This window comes from Rhinolophus hipposideros (genome assembly GCF_964194185.1).
Source record: "Rhinolophus hipposideros genome assembly, chromosome: 20".
Classification (NCBI taxonomy): domain Eukaryota; kingdom Metazoa; phylum Chordata; class Mammalia; order Chiroptera; family Rhinolophidae; genus Rhinolophus; species Rhinolophus hipposideros.
This window is the reverse complement of record NC_138066.1, coordinates 31,328,924-31,349,229: the sequence shown is the minus strand read 5'-3', so window position 1 is coordinate 31,349,229 and position 20,306 is coordinate 31,328,924. Positions and strand designations below refer to the sequence as shown.

The 20,306-nt window shown below is 49.1% G+C and overlaps 1 protein-coding gene across 3 annotated transcripts; it reads left to right on the top strand.

Moving 5' to 3' along the window:
- Positions 1 to 657: 657 nt before the first annotated feature.
- Positions 658 to 7,298, top strand: WFIKKN2 (WAP, follistatin/kazal, immunoglobulin, kunitz and netrin domain containing 2). 3 transcript variants are annotated; one of them, XM_081028282.1, is made up of 2 exons: positions 658 to 723; positions 4,385 to 7,298. In XM_081028282.1, exon 2 carries the CDS (start codon positions 4,454 to 4,456, stop codon positions 5,903 to 5,905), a length of 1,452 nt encoding a protein of 483 aa, XP_080884408.1. In that variant the 5' UTR covers positions 658 to 723; positions 4,385 to 4,453; the 3' UTR covers positions 5,906 to 7,298. The 3 variants fall into 3 exon arrangements, with proteins under 3 accessions (XP_080884408.1, XP_080884407.1, XP_080884409.1); XM_081028281.1 differs by lacking the exon at positions 658 to 723 and adding an exon at positions 1,400 to 1,783; XM_081028283.1 differs by lacking the exon at positions 658 to 723 and adding an exon at positions 3,474 to 3,515.
- The last annotated feature ends 13,008 nt before the right edge of the window (positions 7,299 to 20,306 follow it).

Below are 20,306 nucleotides of genomic sequence, written 5' to 3'. Positions count from 1 at the left end.
GGCAAACACTCAGCCTGTTCACTTTTCCGTGGCATTTTAGATAGGAGCCATTTCCTGCCAAACGGGAGAGAAATTGCCCTGCCCCCAGCAGCTTCTGGCTCTTTTCCCAGCCCCCTCCACAAATGCAGCCCCTGATGTTTTACAAACTTCTTGTCCAGCCTGTGAAAACCAGAGTCTGGGATGCACTTTGACAGCAGTACTGACAGATGTGGGTGGGCGGGGTGGTTTCCAGAGGCCCCTGCTTGCACCCACAATCTGGTGTCCCTGTTTCCCATATTAATGGTAGGGTAACGGAGCTGTGTGACACAAGCAAGTTGCTTAGCCTCTCTGTGCATCTTTTCCTCAAATCTGAAATGAAGGTAGTTTGTTGTGAGGATTAAATGAGATGCGTAAGGAGAGCCTGGCACTTATGAAGGGCCCATTAAACATTACCAATTAATGTTGCTATCATTGTTTCCTGTGGATGACCTTGAGCAAGTCCCACACTCTGTTTGGGCGTGGACCTTCTCCTTTGTAAAGTGGGGGGAAGCAAGACAACTGAAAAGTGCCTGGCGCCTCGAAAGAGCTCACCGAATCACCAAGTCATTAGTAAGGGCTGCTCGGCTGCCCAGCGCCGCCCTGAGACACTGTTAACCGCGTAGGTTTTCTTGGAGCCATGAGTGTGTCAATGGAGAAGTGAGGAATGTGATACGTCCCGGCAGCCGGGGAGCCGCAGCATATCTGGTATGTGTGTCTGGAATGATTTGGGGAAAATTCACCAAAGTTGGAACTTGAGACGCAAACTGCCCGGGACAGAGAGATAGGGCGCTGTCCGTGCATACACCCCCCACAAAGGGACCTGGTGCTGGGGTGGGAGTCGGCTTACACAGCACAGCCGCTGCTCAGGCCCGCCCTGGAATGGCCGTGAACTTGTTGTTTTTCCACGTCATTTGCTCTCAAATGTACTATCGGGCCGGGCGATGCTAACCGAGCGCCTGCAGGTCCCTCCTTGTAACAAGCGATTGTGTGTTCTTCAGAGGTGGCCGAGGGGAGGAGGGGGCCCGGCCTGAGGAGGTGGGGGAAAGGGAAACAAACTGCTCCTTTACAGTGAGCTTGCGTGTCCTGGAGCCAGCTCCCCCCAAAGCACATGCCATTTCTGGCCCTTGAAGGGGTTAAAGGCCTCCTGGAGTCAAAAACAAGCAGGTGTCCCACCGTGCCAGATACGCCGCCTAAACTGCTTCCAGCTTTTTTTTTTCCCCTTCTGCAACAAGTCTGTGATCAGCCGTGGGACAGAGGAGCCAGCAGCCGGCCTGTGACAGGCATCAGGTCAGCTCGCTCCTGCTCGGTGGCGCCCAGGATATAAATCCAGGCTCAGGCCCCTGCTGCGGCTCCTCTCCCCGCACACTCAGGAGAGGGGGTTTCCGTGCAAAGACCTTTCTTTGCTCTGAAGCTGCACAGCCCAGCGGGCGCCACTTACCAGCAGCAGGGAGCCTGCTGGGGGGCCCAGGGCAGGTGCCTGCAGCCCCTGAGAAGAAGGCGGCCCTGGTGGGCCCAGCCCCTGGTGGTGCTGCAGGGGACGTCTCTGGCCGCTGCAGATCGCACCATGTGGGCCCTGCGGTGCTGCCGGTTCTGGTCCCACTGGGGGCAGGTGGCAGCGCTGCTGCTGCTGCTTGGGGTATCCCCAAGAGGCCTGGCACTGCCACCCATCCGCTATTCCCATGCTGGCATCTGCCCCAACGACATGAACCCCAACCTCTGGGTAGATGCTCAGAGCACCTGCAAGCGGGAGTGTGAGACGGACCAGGTGAGTGGGAATCCGGAAGCCTAAGCCGACCATGTGAGTGTGTTAGTGAGGGAAAGTGGGAGCGGGGAGTAGGGATGGTGAGTGCCTTGCAGGTCCCAGGGTGAAGGGACTCATGGAGGTAAACAGGGTGTGACGTTTGTCTAACTCTGAGGCCCAGCAAAAGAGGTGGGTGTGATATCCAAGTTCATCTGGGACTGGGAACCCTTGAATTCCTGGTGTCATGTTTGCTGCGGGCCCGCCCTGAGCTAGGACTATGCCAGGTACATGTGTTGGTAGCCTGTTGAGAGGTGAGAGCAGACACTCGTGACAGGACAGGGAGCAGCAGAAGGTCCCACAGCCAGGGATGTGAGGGGTGGCTTGGAACCCACGGCTGTCTGACTTCAGAGCGAAGGCTTCATGTGGCCTTCAGGCCACCTCCCCAGGGGTTCGGGCCCTGACACTGAAAGCAGACCAGGCTGACAAGGAGGAAGGGTGGGAACAGCTCTGAATAAGACTCTCGGTGTCTCTAGGAGGGAAGTGGACTAAATTTCGACGTGCCAGATTCCTCGGTTCCCCTTTTCTGCTCTCATCAGAGCATCCTGCAGCAAGCAGGGCAGGCGTGGTGGGAGGACAATTCTCTCCCAGCTCCCCAGTCCAAGGACCATTCCTACCACTGCCCCCAGCGGTGAAGAGCCTGCCTGAGCAGAGGCGCTTCCTGCCAGCCTGGCCAGCTCTTGGGGCTCAGGGCTGGGCTGGGCATCACAGGGAACAAGAGAGACCCTGGTCCTTCCTCTGCCAAATTCACATAACCTGCAGGGTTGCCCTGGAGAGAGTGGACTCTGACTCACAGCGCCCAGGGGACAATTCTCAGACTTCTCAGGCCAGAAGCTGCCAGTGAGCAGTGGTGGTGCAGAGGGAAAGGAAGTGGGGAGGGGTGGGTGGCATTGTGAATTGGCTACATTTGCACGGAAGCCTGACACATGCTGGCCTGGTCAATCAGGTAGAGCTGGGGGACAGTGAGACTCCGGCTGATTTACTGTATCTTGGGGAGAAGGCACCTGTATGGGGCTGGGGATTCAGACAATAACATGTGAGTACATTCTGGGCCCTTAAGGAAGACTGTTCTCAGGATCCCCTCTAGGTTTCTTGTGCCCAGAAATACCTCCGCCTGGTCGCTGAGGACCCAGCCTTTCATGGATCTCTGAGTCCTGAGGAGCTTCGGCCCGAGTATCTTAGAGAATAGGCTGACCCTCAGGCTGAGAAGCAGATTCTCCTGCCTGCTCGCGGTTCCCCCCACTCAGTCTCTCTCCCTCAGACCCCACCCAGCTCTGAGATCTGCCCATCTCTGTCCCAAACACTCCCCTGGTGTGGCCTGGAAGCCTATGCCAAGTAAGGGCTGCAAAACAAAGTCCCCATTCTCAGCCGAGAGGGGAAAACAGTAAACAAGTTGAGCAGGCAGGCTCTGCACAGCCCGGGTGGGGGATCTTTCCCCTGTTAGCTGATGTGGAATGTCAGAGGCTGAAAGGAAAGTCGGAACCACAAGAGGCCAGCCCTAGTGGGGAGTAATTCATAGAGCTACTACCAGGGCAGAGGATTAGGAGCGGTGCCCGCCGGCCCGGTGGGTACGATGTTCTATTGTCGAAAACACCACGTGAAATCCTTGTGTGTTGGCCCCTGACCATGCTGCTAATTTCGAGGAATTAAACTAATGCCTTACGTGGCTCCACAGAGAATCAGAAGGAATTACAGCCTGGTAAGTCCTCGCTGACGGCCTTGCTGACCTTTGCCACACAAGGGGACTTTTTTCCTTGTTGATCTCGGCATGAAATGTCCCCCACATTGGAACTGGGCACCGAGGTCTGGCACAGCCCATGGCGGCGAGACCTGGCCTACTGGGCCTGTCCTGCCTGCCCTTCCTCTCGGCTGTGGACAAGTGTGGCCCTCGTCAGAGCCGCTGCTCCTGATGTGCGTGTGGACAGTCTTGAGCAACTGTCCCAGCCGTGTCCCACTTTTCCTTCTCAGCGTTTGGGGTGACCTCTTCGATTCAGCCAGGGTCTCCTCACCCCAGAAGAAAAAAAGACAAAAAGGCCTTTGTTCCTACCTAGACCTCCTTTGCAGTCACTATATGATGTAGAAGAGAAAAAAACCTCATTTCAGAATCCCATCCACCTGGAGCTTGAAGCCCTTTTCCACCACGTCCCAGCCCTGGGCGTTTGGCGTCACTTCTCAGAGGCTCTGCATTCTCATCTGTAAAATTCTAGTAAGAAAACTTCCCCTCCGAGAGGGAGGTGGCCTGCCTCTTCCCACACTATTGGCTGTGTGACCTTGGTCAAGTTATGTAATTCTCTGTGCGTCAGTTATCATCTCTGAGGTAGGGATATTGGTATACCCACCTCAGAGACTTGTGATGAGGATTAAATAAGCTGGCAGAGGTAAGCGGTCTTAGAAGAGGGCCTGGCAAGTAGTAGGTGCTCTGTATACTTAGCTATTATTATTACTAAAATGTTTTGCTTATGATAGGGGAGCACATTATAATAGTTCCCTTCCGCAGCAACCATGGGGGCAGCCTGTGCTCCCTCCCGCCTCCTCTTTATTCAGGCCTCTCCATTTGGCTCTCTCCAGGAGTGTGAGACCTATGAGAAGTGCTGCCCCAACGTGTGTGGGACCAAGAGCTGTGTGGCAGCCCGCTACATGGACGTGAAAGGGAAGAAGGGCCCGGTAGGCATGCCCAAGGAGGCCACATGTGACCACTTCATGTGTCTGCAGCAGGGCTCTGAGTGTGACATCTGGGACGGCCAACCCGTGTGTAAGTGTAAAGATCGCTGTGAGAAGGAGCCCAGTTTTACCTGTGCCTCGGACGGCCTCACCTACTATAACCGCTGCTACATGGATGCCGAGGCCTGCTCCAAGGGCATCACACTGGCCGTTGTCACCTGCCGCTATCACTTCACCTGGCCCAACACTAGCCCTCCGCCACCTGAGACCACCGTACACCCCACCACGGCTTTGCCGGAGACCCCTGGGCTGGACATGGCTGCCCCAGCTCTGCTCAACCACCCTGTGCATGAGTCGGTCACTGTGGGCGAGACAGTGAGCTTCCTCTGTGACGTGGTGGGCAGGCCCCGGCCTGAGATCACATGGGAGAAGCAGCTGGAGGATCGGGAGAACGTGGTCATGAGGCCCAACCATGTGCGTGGCAACGTGGTGGTCACCAACATTGCACAGCTCGTCATCTACAACGCTCAGCTCCACGATGCTGGCATCTATACCTGCACGGCCCGCAATGCCGCTGGAGTCCTGCGCGCGGACTTCCCGCTGTCGGTGGTCAGGGGGGGTCAGGCTGCGGCCACTGCGGACAGCACCCCTAACGGCACAGCTTTCCCCGCGGCCGAGTGCCTGAAGCCCCCCGACAGTGAGGACTGTGGTGAGGAGCAGACCCGCTGGCACTTCGACACCCAGGCCAACAACTGCCTCACCTTCACCTTTGGCCACTGTCACCGCAACCGCAACCACTTTGAGACCTACGAGGCCTGCATGCTGGCCTGCATGAATGGGCCGCTCGCTCTGTGCAGCCTGCCTGCCCTGCAGGGGCCATGCAAGGCCTATGAGCCTCGCTGGGCCTACAACAGTCAGACAGGCCAGTGCCAGTCCTTTGTCTACGGTGGCTGTGAGGGCAACGGCAACAACTTCGAGAGCCGCGAGGCCTGCGAGGAGTCCTGCCCCTTCCCTCGGGGGAACCAGCGCTGCCGGGCCTGCAAGCCAAGGCAGAAGCTCGTGACCAGCTTCTGTCGGAGCGACTTTGTCATCTTGGCCCGAGTCTCTGAGCTGACCGAGGAGCCTGACTCGGGTCGCGCCCTGGTGACTGTGGACGAGGTCCTGAAGGATGAGAAGATGGGCCTCAAGTTCCTGGGCCGGGAGCCACTAGAGGTCACTCTGCTCCATGTGGACTGGACCTGCCCCTGCCCCAACGTGACGGTGGGCGAGACGCCGCTCATCATCATGGGAGAGGTGGATGCTGGTATGGCCATGCTGCGGCCCGATAGCTTCGTGGGAGCGTCCAGCACTCGGCGGGTTAGGAAGCTGCGCGAGGTCATGCACAAGAAGACCTGCGACGTCCTCAAGGAGTTCCTGGGCTCACACTGAAGCCCCCCCACCCCGCCCCTGCCCCCTCTCTGGCCCTCTCCTGCCTACCCGCCCTGACACCCCTCAGTCAACAAACTGGGCAAGCTCAGATTCGACCGTCTTAGGCCAGCAGAGACACAGCAATCCAGCCATCAGAAAAAAGCCACCAGAAAGTCTTAGATCAATTTCTATTCTTTGGGTTCACTACGGGGTCCGTATCTTTTTAGCTGAGGGGGACAAAAGCAGAAGTCAATAGACTCCTGCAAGTTATTCCTGATGACCAACCTGCTTGGGCATTATTATGCTCTCTTTGCTGGCCGCCCCTTCCCCTGGCTCTCCCAGCCACCTACCCCCAGCCAGTCTTCCAGCCAGGATTCTAGAGATGGCAGCTGCAAGGTGGCCACAGGAATCATGGAATGAGTTGGTTTGCAAAAGGGGCAGGTGGGGAGAAAAAGGAGGGTTCAGGGACTCAGCAGACAAATTCCCCACAGCCCCCTAGACCACTAAGAGCAGAGACCGCTTCATGTTCGGGGTCGTGGGAATTGGGAGGCAGGAGGCGTGGTCCAGGCCAGCACACAGCTTGCCTGAGTGCAGGCTGCTGGGCAGGTACCCTTGGGGGGTGGTCAGCCTATGCTTCGGTCAAGTTGGCCAAGTGGTCTCTGAGGCCACCACGGCACCAGCAGAAAACATTTTTCTCATGTTTCATCTTTTTGGCTTTATTGATTGGTTTCTTGATTGTTGATTTATTGATTCAATTCTGTTCAGTAACCAACTCAACGGACATTTTTCTGAACATTATTGGGTGCCAAGTGTTAGGATCACAGAGAGCTGTTAGTCACTGCCCAGCCCACAGTGAACACAAATGTCCAGATCCCAGTGTTCCCCGGAAGCAGACCCTTGGCTGACCCTCCCAGCTGTCAGATGGTCTCGTTTGACAGTGTGCTTTCATCGGCCACTGGCTTCCTTGGACATAAAGCAGATAGAAACCCCAGGATCTGTTTTGGTAGGAAGAGAAAGAAAGGAAGAGGGAAAGCAGGCAGGGAAGGGGTTGCTGAAGGAATGAGAAGGGAGGCAGGCTTAGGGAGGGAAGGAATGCTGCTCAATGCTGCCATCTGGTGGTGGCCTCAGGAGCTGCGGGGACCTGCGGAGGGAGGTTCTGCCAGGTGAGGCCTGGGATTGCAGGTGTGGCGGTTGGCAGCTCGTTGGTGATTTTTGTTTCTGAACTTTCGGTGCAGGTCCAGCCACCCCACCACTAGAGAAAGGGTTTGGAAAACCATTGTCAGCTCTACATCTGCCCCCACTCCCTCCTCAGCCCCTCATTCTGCCCATGACCCTCCAAAGCGGAAGGTCATTGCGGGGCGTCCTTGTTTCTTACTCAAATGTAGGAAGGAAGATACCAATTAAAAGCTCATAGTATCAACAGGCCTTCTTGTGTGATTTGTTGGAGCTAATATGTGTGTGGGAGAGGGGAGGGAGAATGGGTGGTATCTTTTGCTTTGGTGACCCTGCCGGAGGGAAGTCTGGCCAACGGAACCACAGATGCATGATGGAGAGACACTGCTAACACTTGGCCCCCTTTGTGGCTCCACGGCTCCTTAACCGTGGTGCTCACCGCAGTTCTGTGAAAAAGGCCCAGGAAAGCAGAGGCCCGAGGGGCCAGCTGACTTATCAAAGAGCAAAGAGACAGGAAGGTGTGGGACTTAGGCCCAGGTGTTCTGACCTGTATCTCAGTCGCATCACAGCAGCAGGGTGGGCCAGGGGCAGAGTCCAGATCCTGCCACTAACAGTGTCAAGTTTAGAGGTGCAAAGATGGGGGAGACAGGGGTGGGGCAGGGAGGGGCTGCCCAGCTGTGACTCCCTAGGGGGCCTCTGGGTGAGGCCCCGTTCCCAAGCCCTAGGTGGGCTCCGACCATGTGGATCAGGTTCCAGGACAGGGACAGAAGCACCTTTTGGCCACCCCCCTGTCCTGGAGGTGTGTTCACGAGACTGCAGCCATGGCATGCCCCACAGCTTGTCTGTCCCTCAGGCTGGGAGCCAGCTAAGCACAAGAGACACCTGTCCCCTGTCCACTTCCTTAGGTCTTCCTGGGCCACAGCCCCAAGGAGGAATCCACACCCAGCCCAGCCCCAGCCCTCCTTAGAGATAATCCCTTGCAAGAAAGAGGGGCCAGGATCAAGATAAATAAGAGGGACCAGGATCAAAAAGACAAGCTGCTCCCTGAGAGAGAAGAGAAGCGAAGCCAGAGGAGTGGGTACTTCTCTGGTCACCACTGGGAAAATAATGAGCATAAAACTTAGCCACCACGGAGGTGTGAGCACCAGCTATAGGCCCCTCCCCGAGGGGGTCAGGGAACCAGGCAGGTGAGGACTCAGCTCCTCACCTGCCCTCAGAGGCTTGGGGACATTCTGATGTACCTACTTCTAGGCCAAGGTGCTCCAATAAATAGCACAGTACCTTAGAGCCTGAGGGGGTAAAGGTCAACATGCCAGCACCTGTCATTTCCCCTCTTCTCCACACTTGCACAGCTATGGGGCCTGAGCCTTGTGGCTACCTGGTGGAGATGTGAGGTTCAGGGAAGTCCCATCTCAGGGCTCCCTCTCATCAGCTCACTGCCCACCCACAGCCCTAGACCTGGGGTCCCTGTCGCACTCCATCCCCAGCCTGGCAGCATGACAAAGCCCAGGCTGTTGAGTCAGACCCTTCGAGGCCTGAATCTGGGCTCTGACCCTTATCTGCAGTCTTTCTGCACCTCAGTTTCCTCGTCTGTAAAACAGGGTAGTAAGAGTTCTTTACAGAGACTTGGGGAGCTCGACCCTTTTAATCTTGTCAAACGGGAAAGCCTAGGAAACAGAGCCCGGCACAGATGGCTGCCCCTGGGCCCTCACGTTGCCTTCGGCAGCTGCCTGGCCGAGAGCAGGACCCCAGGATCTAAAGCCTCCCTTTGTCTTTCTGGGCTTTGGGTTTCACAGGTTCAGTGACCACACAGCTTCAAATATTTTATTCTGTTGCTCACAGAGTACAGCCAAACTAATCTCCCCACCCAGGCTGATTTGGCATTCAGAAAAATGGGCACTTAGGGAATAAATGACTTAGAGTCTATTATGACTTTATTATAACTATTACTACGTGGCATCTATTTTTCTGTCCTGGAAACAAAGCCTGAGTCCCTGTCCTCTGTTGGCGAGGCCTTAAACAGGAACTGACATCTAGTGGGTGTTCCGTAAAGGCTGAACTGAATTCCCAGGGTCTGGTCGCCAGGTATCCTGGGGAGGCCACCCCACCCAGTCTGGGAGATTTGCCCCCACCTGGGCCCTAGGACATATAGGGATTGAGCCCTCGTTCAGGTCCGAGGCCAGACTCACCTGTTTTCCTGTCTACACTGGACATTCACTCCTCCCCTCCCTGCACCTGATGGCTCCCCCCCCCCCCCCCCCCCCGCCACAGTTCTCCCCCTCTCCCCCACCCTCATTCCAGTTTATCTCTGTTTGCCTCTTCAGAGGCCTGGTCTGGCGCCGCTGTCGCGGGCCCAGCCCCGAGGCCTCTGGGGCAGGACAGCTTGGCTTTTTCCACCCTCTGCCTCCCCCAGCATCTCCAGCCTCCTAGGACACTCTGCTCCATTGTCTGGCCAGCTGCTCCATAGTCTGATGTCACCCCCTGGACAGTGGGGCCAGAGAGTGGGGACCAGGGGCGGAACCTGATGAGGGAAGGGAGAGAATAAATACACAGCCCCATGGAGATTTCCTTAGGCTGGGAGAGCACCCTGTATCCAACTGTCCTGTTATAACTTCAACACTGAGCGGGCACTGACTACGTGACAGGCACGGGGCGTCTCTTGTTATCTCCATCACAACTGTATGAGGCAGGATGCTATTTTGTAGGCAGGAAAACTGAGGCTGGGGGATGAGAAACTTTCCCAAGATCACCCAGGGGCTAAGTAGCAGAGCCAGAATTTTAACCTAGGCAGTCTGACTTCAAAGCTCTTCATGCTCGTATTATGTTGTTTCTCCAGCGTCTCTCACACACACACACACACACACACACACACACACACACACACACACACCACACACTTTGGGCTGGGTGGTGTGGAATCCCATTGGGACCCCAAATATCTCCAAAGGGCCTGCTTCCTGTCAGCTGCATACACAGCACCCCAGGGTTGTCTTACAACCTCACCATGTGACATGGTATTTCTATCACACACATAAGCAATCATGGCCTAGATTCCTGAGCGAGACATTAGCCTTCTGCCTACTCATCCTTCAAGACTCAGTTCCTTAGGGGAACCTCTGCTGGCCCCCAGGCTGCATAAACAGCATCCGTCTCCTCTATGCTTGAACTGACCCCAGGCTGGCATCATTGCTTAGCGGCTCCAGGAGGTCTGTGGGCCCAACTCACAGAGCTCATGGCGGATTCGTTGAAGGGTCCTGGGACCAAGGACGTGCAGTGTACTGCTCGACCACAAGGCTCTGAACGGGCTTCTCTGGGGTCTTCCCTCATTTCTCCCAGCTCCATTTCCTGATTCTGTGTCCTCTTTCTCCTCCCACCTCCCCAAGGAGTCTGAAGTCTCCCTCCTGCCCTGAGAATGTGTGATTAATATAGGCAGGATAGGTGGCAGGGTTCTGGGTCCTATTTTTGGCTGTGGCCTCATTCTGGAATGTGCCCTGAGGTCAAGTGACACTCCTCTCTCAGGCAGTGTAAGGAGGAAGGAAGGATAACACTCTAGCTGGTGTTCTCCTCAGGGAGCGGGTCAGGCAGGCAGGTAGGCAAGACTGGCAAGACTGCCACCCCCTCCTTCCCGCCACTTTGACTCCTGAGCCCCTTGGCTCTTCTATTTCAGGGTGGAGTTGGAGTCTCAGTGTCCACATCCCAAAGGACCCTGGGACACGGAACTCTGGCATCCGGGTCTCCAGCAACAGCCTGGCCACCGTCAATCCCACTCAGATGAGGGGAAAACAGGACTCAGCTCCAACACTTCCCGGACTGGACCCCCTGAAGTGGGGCCTCTTCCCAGTATGTCTGTCGGGAGGGTGGGATGGAGCTCTTGTGTATTTTCTTTCCTTTTCAAGCCTTGAGGATTCTGCCAGAGATCCCATTCTGATCACTTGTTTTCTGTCTTGGTGTGAGAGACATCCAATTCGTCAGGCTGGTGACTGTTTTATCTTCTTTCCATGTGGGTAGCCAAGAAATGGAGAGGGGGCCTGGCCTGGCCCCTCATCAGGAGAGAAGCACAGTGCCAGAGCAGAGGGAATGGACACTTGAATGCTAAGAACTCTGAATCAGGCACTTTACATATATTGTCCAATTGAATCTCACAACCCACTTAAGCTAGATTTTACTATTTCACCATTTGACATATCTCACCCTAGGCTATGACATGCAGGAGGGCAAAGATAGTATGTGCTTTTGTCACCCCTATACACCTAGCACAAGGCCTGATCCTAGAGAGTGTTTGATAAATATTTGTGGAATGAATGAATATATGAAACAAGCTCTATAGACCTTATGGAGGAAGAGACACTCTCATAGATTTTAATGTCCCTAATTTACAGATGCTGAATCTCAGACTCTAAATATTTAAAGGAAACTTGCCCAAGCTCTTAGGGCTGATAAATGAAAGAGCCAAGATTTGAACTCACATCTTCCTGACTTTAGTGCCTATATTCTTTCCAGGGTGACCTATACATTTTAAGCATTGCAGTTAAAGGCTGAGGACTCCAAATGACCGTTCTCCTGAACACACATAACTGCCACTTCTAACACATCCCTGACCTCCGGAGTACCATGGCTTTACAGAAAGCTTATAAAACTGCACTCTCCCATACAGTTAGTATTGAATTCATAGAAATGAATTCAAATGAAATAAAATGTAAAAATTCAGTTCCTTAGCCCCACTAGCTACATTTTAAGTGACATATTTCATGTGGTTGGTTAGTGGCTACCACATTGGACAACAGAGACCGTTTCCATCATCACAGAAGATTCTGTTGGACAGCCCTGTTATATAAAGTATTAACCAGGGATTCTTGTTTTCTCTGGCAGAGGGCTGTGTAAGGATGAGGGAGTAGGGGCTATCTGTATTGGTCTTTGACTCTAAGCTCCTGTCCTGACGAGAACCCCGGGGATTCCCATTTTTTTAGGCAGTTGCTAGTTTTCATCTCTTTGGTCCCATTTCCACAAGGGGCTATTGGAATTATCCCACTGTCTCTGGACTCCAATCTGAGCTTCAAAATCCCCTCATCTTTCCTTCCAGAAGGCTTATGGGCCTTTATGCAAATAAAGTTTTTAATGGCTTTTCTCAATATCTCAGAGTTCCTAAAGAGGTATGCAAATTAGTACACAGACACCCAGCCCCAACAGTTACCGCACTCAGGGGAAGATGGGTTTACCAAACTTTTAGCTAGGTATAAGGGTAGAGGGGCTGCTGACAGAAAGGAGGCAGGAGGAACAAGTGGCTAAGTCCTCTCATGGCCCAGCACAGTACCCACACAGCTGCTGTAGTGTTCCTCGCAGGAATCAGTCTACCAGTAGTCCAGTTACACAATAGCTCTTCAGAGACTCCCATGCTGCAGCTGCCATCTTGTTTCTCGCATGGAAGTACTGACTGAAGGTCTAAGAATTATTTTGTTATGGTCATTGCTACTGTAATTGAATTGCATAAGCCTTTAAAAAGAAGCACCAGATATTTTCAGCCTTAGGGTTCCCAAATCTCCTTGGTACCCAGGGTGGGTGGCAGTGAGAAAAGATTAGAGTCATGAAAGAGCGTGGCCTCTTCAGTCAGACTGCCTAGGCTCAAATACTGGCTATGTGACTTTGGGTAAGTTAACCTCTCTGTGCCTCAGTATCTCATCTGTGCAATGGAAGAATAATAATACCCATAGTGCCTCTCAAGTAGTAGTTTATCTTGGGCCTAGTTGCTCTGGTTGGGTGGGGATAATGAATGTGGCGTGCTCCTGCCTGTGGCTGGAACAAGAACCAGGAGAGATAAGAACAGGCTCCTCTCCCCAAAGATACCCTTGGACAGCAAAGTGAGAACAGATGCAATCTCCTTTGCTGACAAAGGAAGAGTCCAGGATGAGGGTTCCTAGGGAGGAGAGAAGAGAGGGTGGGGGAAAGAGAGAGAGGGGGAGAAAGACACTCAGGGTTGCACTGGTGGGGACCGGCAAGCAGAGACAAAGTGGAACAACGGGGCAGAGATGGGGAACCTCTGGGACCGCGATGGAGGCCCTAAGAACATTTCCCCACCCTTCATTCTGGGCTCCAATATGTCAGAGCACAGAGCTGAGCTCTTACTGACCCCTTATTTCAAGCACCACTCCTCATCTCAATGTACCACAGAATAAAGGGGGAAACAGCCTTCGGATCCTGGTGTGACCAGTGATAACTCAGATCAAAGCAATTCTCACAGTCATGACGACCAGCAGTTTCACCCTGTCAGCCCATTAAGAAGAGAGGCTGGTGTGTGAATAAGCAGAATGTAACTTCAGTGAGACACAGATGGTAATCCATCCCCACCTCAGGCCTCACAGAAGGTGGGTGCCCTTTACCAATTAGATGCCCTGATGACAGATTTAAAATTTTCCATTACTAACAGCTAATAGCACCTAATATGTGTTCAACATACATTATCTCATTAAATATTTACAACCCTGTAAGGTATATATGGAGATATATATCACCTCCATTTAATATTCTCTCCATTTCAGAGATGATGAAACAGGCTCAGAGAGATCAAATATATTGTCCAAAGGCCCTGGCCAAGCAGGAAACCAAGGCTAGGCCCTGCTATGTGACTCTCGAGCCCATGCATTTAACCACATGTACCGTGTTTCCCTGAAAATAAGACCTAGCTGGACAATCAGCTCTAATGTGTCTTTTGGAGCAAAAAATTAAAAAATATAGTAAAATAAGACTGGGTCACTATAATATAATATAATACAATACAATACAATACATATAATTAATATAATAAATATGATATAATAAATATCATATCATATCATATCATAATATAATATAATAAATACCAGGTCTTATATTAATTTTTGCTCCAAAAGACGCATTTTAGCTGATGGTCTGGCTAGGTCTTATTTTCGGGGAAATAGGGTATACTATATTCCACCGCAGACTCAAGAAGAGTGGTATGGTTTTCTCTCACTTTTGCTTCCTCCTTTCTCCCTGCTAACCCACCAGGAAGTTTTCCTGCCGAGGAATCTTGTGAAAAGGCATGTTTTAGGCCAGCTGACTTTCCCTAAGAAAGCTGAGATCATGCCCTTCAGTCTAAGCCACAGGCAGAGATAAAAATAGGTACAGATAGATAGATAGATGATAGATAGATAGATGATAGATAGATGATAGATAGATGATAGATAGATGATAGATAGATAGATGATAGATAGATAGGTAGACAGACAGACAGACAGACAGACAGACAGATAGATAGATAGGATTCAAGGCCCTGCTCACAGAAATACAGAGTTCCAGTTATTCCATAGGGGGAAGAGGATTATGCTTAATTCTTTGTATCTCCTATATAATCCTCACACTAACCATAACAAGTAGGATTTTTCCGATAGGAAATCTGAGGCTGAAAAGGTTTAACAGAGCACTGCTATTCAAGGGTGAGTTTGGGATTCAGTTCCAAGTCTGACCATATTCTTTCTCGGAGAGGGTTAGTGCATACTTTTATTTGGAGGCTTAATGAAGCACCTCCACGACGACAAAACAGTTTTTCTTAGACTTGAGTGTTACCAAAGGGTCTGGAGGAGTAACTGTGGAGCTTAGACCTCCGTCCCCGCTGGTGAAGTTAGGGTGAGCATGGATCAGATGCCAGTGCTTCCCGTTTCAGAGCAAGCTTCATGCCTCGGACAGAGCAGTGGTGTTCTCTGAACGGTCCCAGGTCACATGAGGGGCTTAGCCAGCGTGGGGCAGTATTTTCAGTGGATGACATAGTGCTCAGCTCCAAAGGAAACTTAGGGGAGCTAGGGAAGGGCATCGGACAGAGTAAGTGACCCGGGGAAAAGTTATTTGGGGCTGTTAATTTTGGGCTTACATTTCCCTCTAAAGCTTTCCCTCCAAAGCCTCACTCTTTATGTTCAAGCTGGAATGTATTCTAAGCATCCATAAAGCCAAACTGGAAAAATGGAACAGTTGAACTCTGAAAAGACTTGTTACCTTGGCTAAGAGTAGAGTGTGGCGCTGGGGCTGGCCAAGTGGGTTTGTGCTATGAACACACACATTCCACCAACACCAACATTTAGAAGGGTGCTACCTGCTGTGAATCCTGATAATTACAAGGGGGAAAAAGAAAAATAAAGTTTTGTCTCTAAAGGTAATAAAAAAAAATGAGACGACCCCTAGAGGGAGCTTCTAGCCTGAGGAGGTTTCCAGGATAAGCATTAAACTGAAAGTCTGTCTTGAAAGATGGAATTCGAGCCCTCTCTCTGGTTCAACCCACTCCCCTCCCTCACTACCATCATGTCTACCCTTGGACTTCTCACTGGCTTAGAGGAATGAAAAAGTTCTAAACCACCTTTCTTTCACAACGTTTCTGTGCAAAGCTTGGAAAATAGAAATAATTGAAATGGCCAAAGTCAAAGGCAGCTTCTCCTGGGCGTGATGGACTAGCAGCACAGCTTCTAATTCTGATTTCCTCTGCCTTTTTCCAAGGGTTAGCAGTCCACATTCTTCCCACTATGGACACATTCAATGAAGAAAAAGGAACTGGAGCCAAGTTTTCCCTCCACTGGGACTGGAAACCTGAGGGAGCCCATGCTTCTCCAGGTGACCCGTTCGTCAGGACTTGATAACTCCTCCCCAGTCTAGAATCCTTCAGACAGGCACGATCTCTCCCCTTTCTGCTCACATTCACATGTTCCCGTGTATGGTTATTTGGGCATGTGTGTTATCTTTTGCCAGGATGTAAGCTCCTTGAAAGGTCCTATGTATAACACTGCCAGTTCCTAACCCAATGGATGCTCAATAAATGTACTGAGTGGATGAATACAGGGGTTGTTTCAAATGATACCTCACTTTGTTTGAGACAAATTAGGGGCCTGAACAGAATCTGATCCCAGAGCAGGCACCTACACGTCAACATACCCTTTTGCTGTCATTAAGTACTACCGTGTTTCCCCGAAAATAAAACCTGGCTGGACCATCAGCTCTAATGCATCTTTTGGAGCAAAAAATAATATAAGACCTGGTCTTATTTTAACATAAGACCAGGTATAATATAATAAATATAATGAATATAATATAATATAATATAATAAATATAATATATAATATAATGAATATAATATAATATAATATAATATAATATAATATAATACAATACAATACCGGGTCTTATATTAATTTTTGCTCCTAAAGACACATTAGAGCTGATGGTCCGGCCAGGTCTTATTTTCAGGGAAACACGGTCGTAAAGCCCAGGACCAAAGAATTCAGCTGTGTGAAGTGCTTAGAATTACTTCTCAAAGAACTTGAATACTCAGACAGTAGTAGTGACGCGGATAAATAAAACCAGCACATGGCCCTCAAACTCTTATATCCTGTTCCACTGTGTTTTTGCAACAGATTTCCCTTTCCTAACTGCGCCTGGCAAAGGCTGATATTAAAATGAGTTTGGGGTTGCTAAGCAAACAACCATTTACAGGACCATTCTGAGTACACAGAGGAGGGAGGCTTGGCAGAAAGTGCATTTTAGATAACTTCTCCTAAACAATGAAGTGTGGTTCTTTTATAAAGCCTTCCTATTGAAGTCAACCAAAGGAGCAGGATAATGTAATGGTTAAGGATCATGGACTTTGGGAACAGAATCCCATGGCTCGAATCCTGGCTCTACTGGCTTTAACTTTGTCAGCTCTCCGCTTCCATTTCTTTGTTTGTAAGTGAAGGAAATAGCACAACCTTCAGAAGGTTTTTACAAAATTTTAATTAGTTAAAATGTGTAAGTGTTTAGAACAATATCTAGCACGTAGTAAATATTATATAAATATTGTTACTGAGGTTGAGTTTGGTTATTCCCTCTGCACTCCCTAAGATTTGTGGTAATATCTAAATCCTCATCATTCAAATATCACGCAAGGCATGCTACCTGCCCTCCTTCAAAGTCTGGAAGAAAACACGTAGTCATCAGGAACGTGTGGTGTGCCTGGACGAGGGGTCCTTGTCCTGGGTCTCAGAACTTCTGCAAAGCCTTCATCAAGGGGAACTGACCTCCAGGACGAGTCCCCAAAACAGTGTATGCAGAGGCGACCTCCTTTACTGTTCTTTCACCTTTCCCAGGCCCTGAAGGAAGGGCAGATAGAGGCATTCCATGGCCCCCTTTCTACCTGCTACCCTACCCTCCTCCTCGGGGAGAGGCTCTTCCTGGGGCAATAAGGCCTTACCTCCACCTCTCTACTCCTTTTACATAGGCCCCAACAAGTTCTTTAAACTTTTGTGGTTCAGATAATAAATAAAAGTCTCCTTCCAAAAAAAATTTCTTCCTAAGTTACAAAGAAAAAGTTTCCTTCCTTTCTTCCCATCTTTGTAAAATTCTCCAGGCATAAAAAACCCTTTCTAGCTGTGTGAAAACTGGGTTGTTCTCAAAGTCTAGCTAAAAGGCCTCTGGTGACACCTTAGTTTCTAGAAAGGCCATCCAGGGATTGCAGCTATCTTAAGCATTGGATTGAAATGGTGTAGAGATCCCCATCATGTTTCCTGGAAATAAAAAGGAGTTAGCAGAAAGTAAGTCACCAGTGTTCTATCGAACTTCAGAATAGCAGGTAGTTTATAAAACAAGGACTGTTCTTTTCGGGGAAAGAGCTCTGAGGGTAGTAGGCAGATCAGATTAACCAGAGAAAAAAGAACAGGCATGCTCGTTACAAATGAAAATCCAGCCTCCACCACCCCTAGAAATGAATTGATGAATTGATGGATGGTGGAGGGGTGGCAAGGTGAAAGGAGTGGTTGCATTTCATTTGAAACGGAAAAAAAGGACTGTGCCTGGAACTACTGAATCCATGTCATAGGGCATCTGGACTCTGGACTAAAATGGAAAATGTGTGTAGGGTCCCATGATTCCATTTCTTAAACCATACTGATAGAGTATCTGGGATGCCCTTCTATCAGTATCCAGAAAGCATCAATTTATATCCGTTTGCTAGAAACCAAGCTAGACTGATGCCATGCCCATGCTTGTCACATTTCTTTCTAGCCTAAAGGAATATGAAATTACTTTTAATCAGAATCTGTTTTAGGGGGACACGATAACCCAGCCTTCATGCTCCAGAAGAGGCTATGGCACCACATTCCCCCAATTCTCAACAGCACTATGGGAGAAAGGGAAAAGGAGACTCAGGAGCTGTAGAAGGGCATGAAGACAACCAGTATTTAAAAATAGCCTCAACCTGATGGCTGGGAAGGAAGTTTATGTTTGACTTTAACATTCGGTACAAAAAAAACCTCCATAAAAGCAATGTCTAGCTTATTTTGTAAATGTGGTTTTTCCACAATTATTTTTGAAACTCTTGAGTGTATAGAAAGAAGAGATGTGACCTACAGTATATGCCAAGGTTTGTCTAAAAATATTTTACACCTGTTCTCTGTTCTGCACACTGGTCATATTTTATCAGTGAGGTAAAGTACTCATAATGCCAGACGGAATGTGTGTTTCCTTCCAAGGCCTCAATGTTTTTCCCTTCTGTAAAGCAAACCTCCTTTTCTACCTGCACTAAAATAAAGCTAGGACCATTATCCATAAGATGTATCTACCACCAGACCTACACTTTAACTACTCCTATTCCGGAGCCAGTATTGTTTAAATAGGAACAACCATTTCAATACTTTCCACAACAGCAAGGACACTTTAGCAAACATTTTGGCGGTTCCCTAAAGGAACGTCAACTTGTACACTGGGTTTCAATCAATTTGCTGATTGTATGAAAAAGAATGAAAAAGAATGCTGAAACACTGGTTTGCCTATCAGTGCCTCAAAACTAGAACTATAAAGTCAGTGGTATTTATTACTGAAACACGAATAGAATAACTTTTAGGATATTATTGTAGAATTTTTATTTAATTCTCTGTTGATGCAAATAACAGACTGGGCAATGAAGTGTTGGTGTAATAAAGACAGTTGTGGTCTTCATTTACTTTTCTGATTTCGAAGGGCAACAAACCTGGGTAAAATTCTGAACTTCAAGACTTCTAAACACTGTGAGCCTCTAAGAGCATGTTCCATTAGTTCAATGACAACTCTTCATAGCAAGATGATTAGTTCTTTATAACTCCCTGAGGAAGTATATTGATATCACTATACCCATTTCGCAGATGAAGAAACTGAGCCATCTGAGTCAAATGACTTAACATGCTTACGGAATTAGACCGTAATTTCATATAGCCTCTAGACATGATCTGCCTCCTGACTGAATGTTTTCTTCTAAGGTTTGCCTAATTGTGAGGTGATCTCAAAGCTCCACTTACAGATAATATGTATAAAGCACGTCTTCTAAAATATATATCTTAAATTCATATATTGAGAAATGGTTAGTAGCGGTTTATTTTTTACAAGTCAAATACCATTAATGACAAGACTTTTAGCCCAATCTAAACCTCCAAAAGCCCAACTAAGGGTTCATTAATATTTGGTCCAATCAAATCCTAACTAACCCAAAATCTAAATAGTAGACACTTAGTATAAGATTTAATCCATATAGTATAATAACTACAGAAATCCTTCTGAGTCATTTTAAAAATAGTTTTTTCTGGTTACTGTGCAGTTTTAAAATGTTCAAAACTAAGAGCAACACTAAAGAGAATGTAAGTTCATCCATAATAGCCTGTGCTTTTAAAATGTGACCAGTTTTCATTTTAAACCAAAATATACTTTGATTTTGTCAAGAAAGGCTTTCAGAACTAGTTTGAAATAAGGTAATTTGATTTCCTTAATGTTTTTAAATAAAAGCAAAAAGACCACTTCTCACAACATCTATACATATAGAAATCATGTATTACAAAGTTGTGCCTTCAGATAGTTTTTCAAAGTAACTTAAAACAAATCAGAGGTACTATGTAGGAACATATTGAAGACTATTCTGGTAACTTATTGGCCTTTCCTTACCGTGTTTATCAATAAACACAGGTAAGGCACGTGTGTGAAAATAACTATAGATCAAATGTTTGTAATTTTACTTAGAAGTGACAGGGGCACTAAATCTACAATTTGTACTCCAATGGTTCTAAAATAAGAGAAGTAATTTACTCAACTGAATTAAAATTAGAGCATTGTTAATGATTTCTAAAAACATTTCCAGATAGCCCGTGATTATAGTTTATGGCCACGGGAGATATAAAGTACCTCTCTCAGAACATCACCATGACTTCTCAGCATGGCCAAGAGCCTACTAGACTCTTCTCATTGACATTCTTGTAG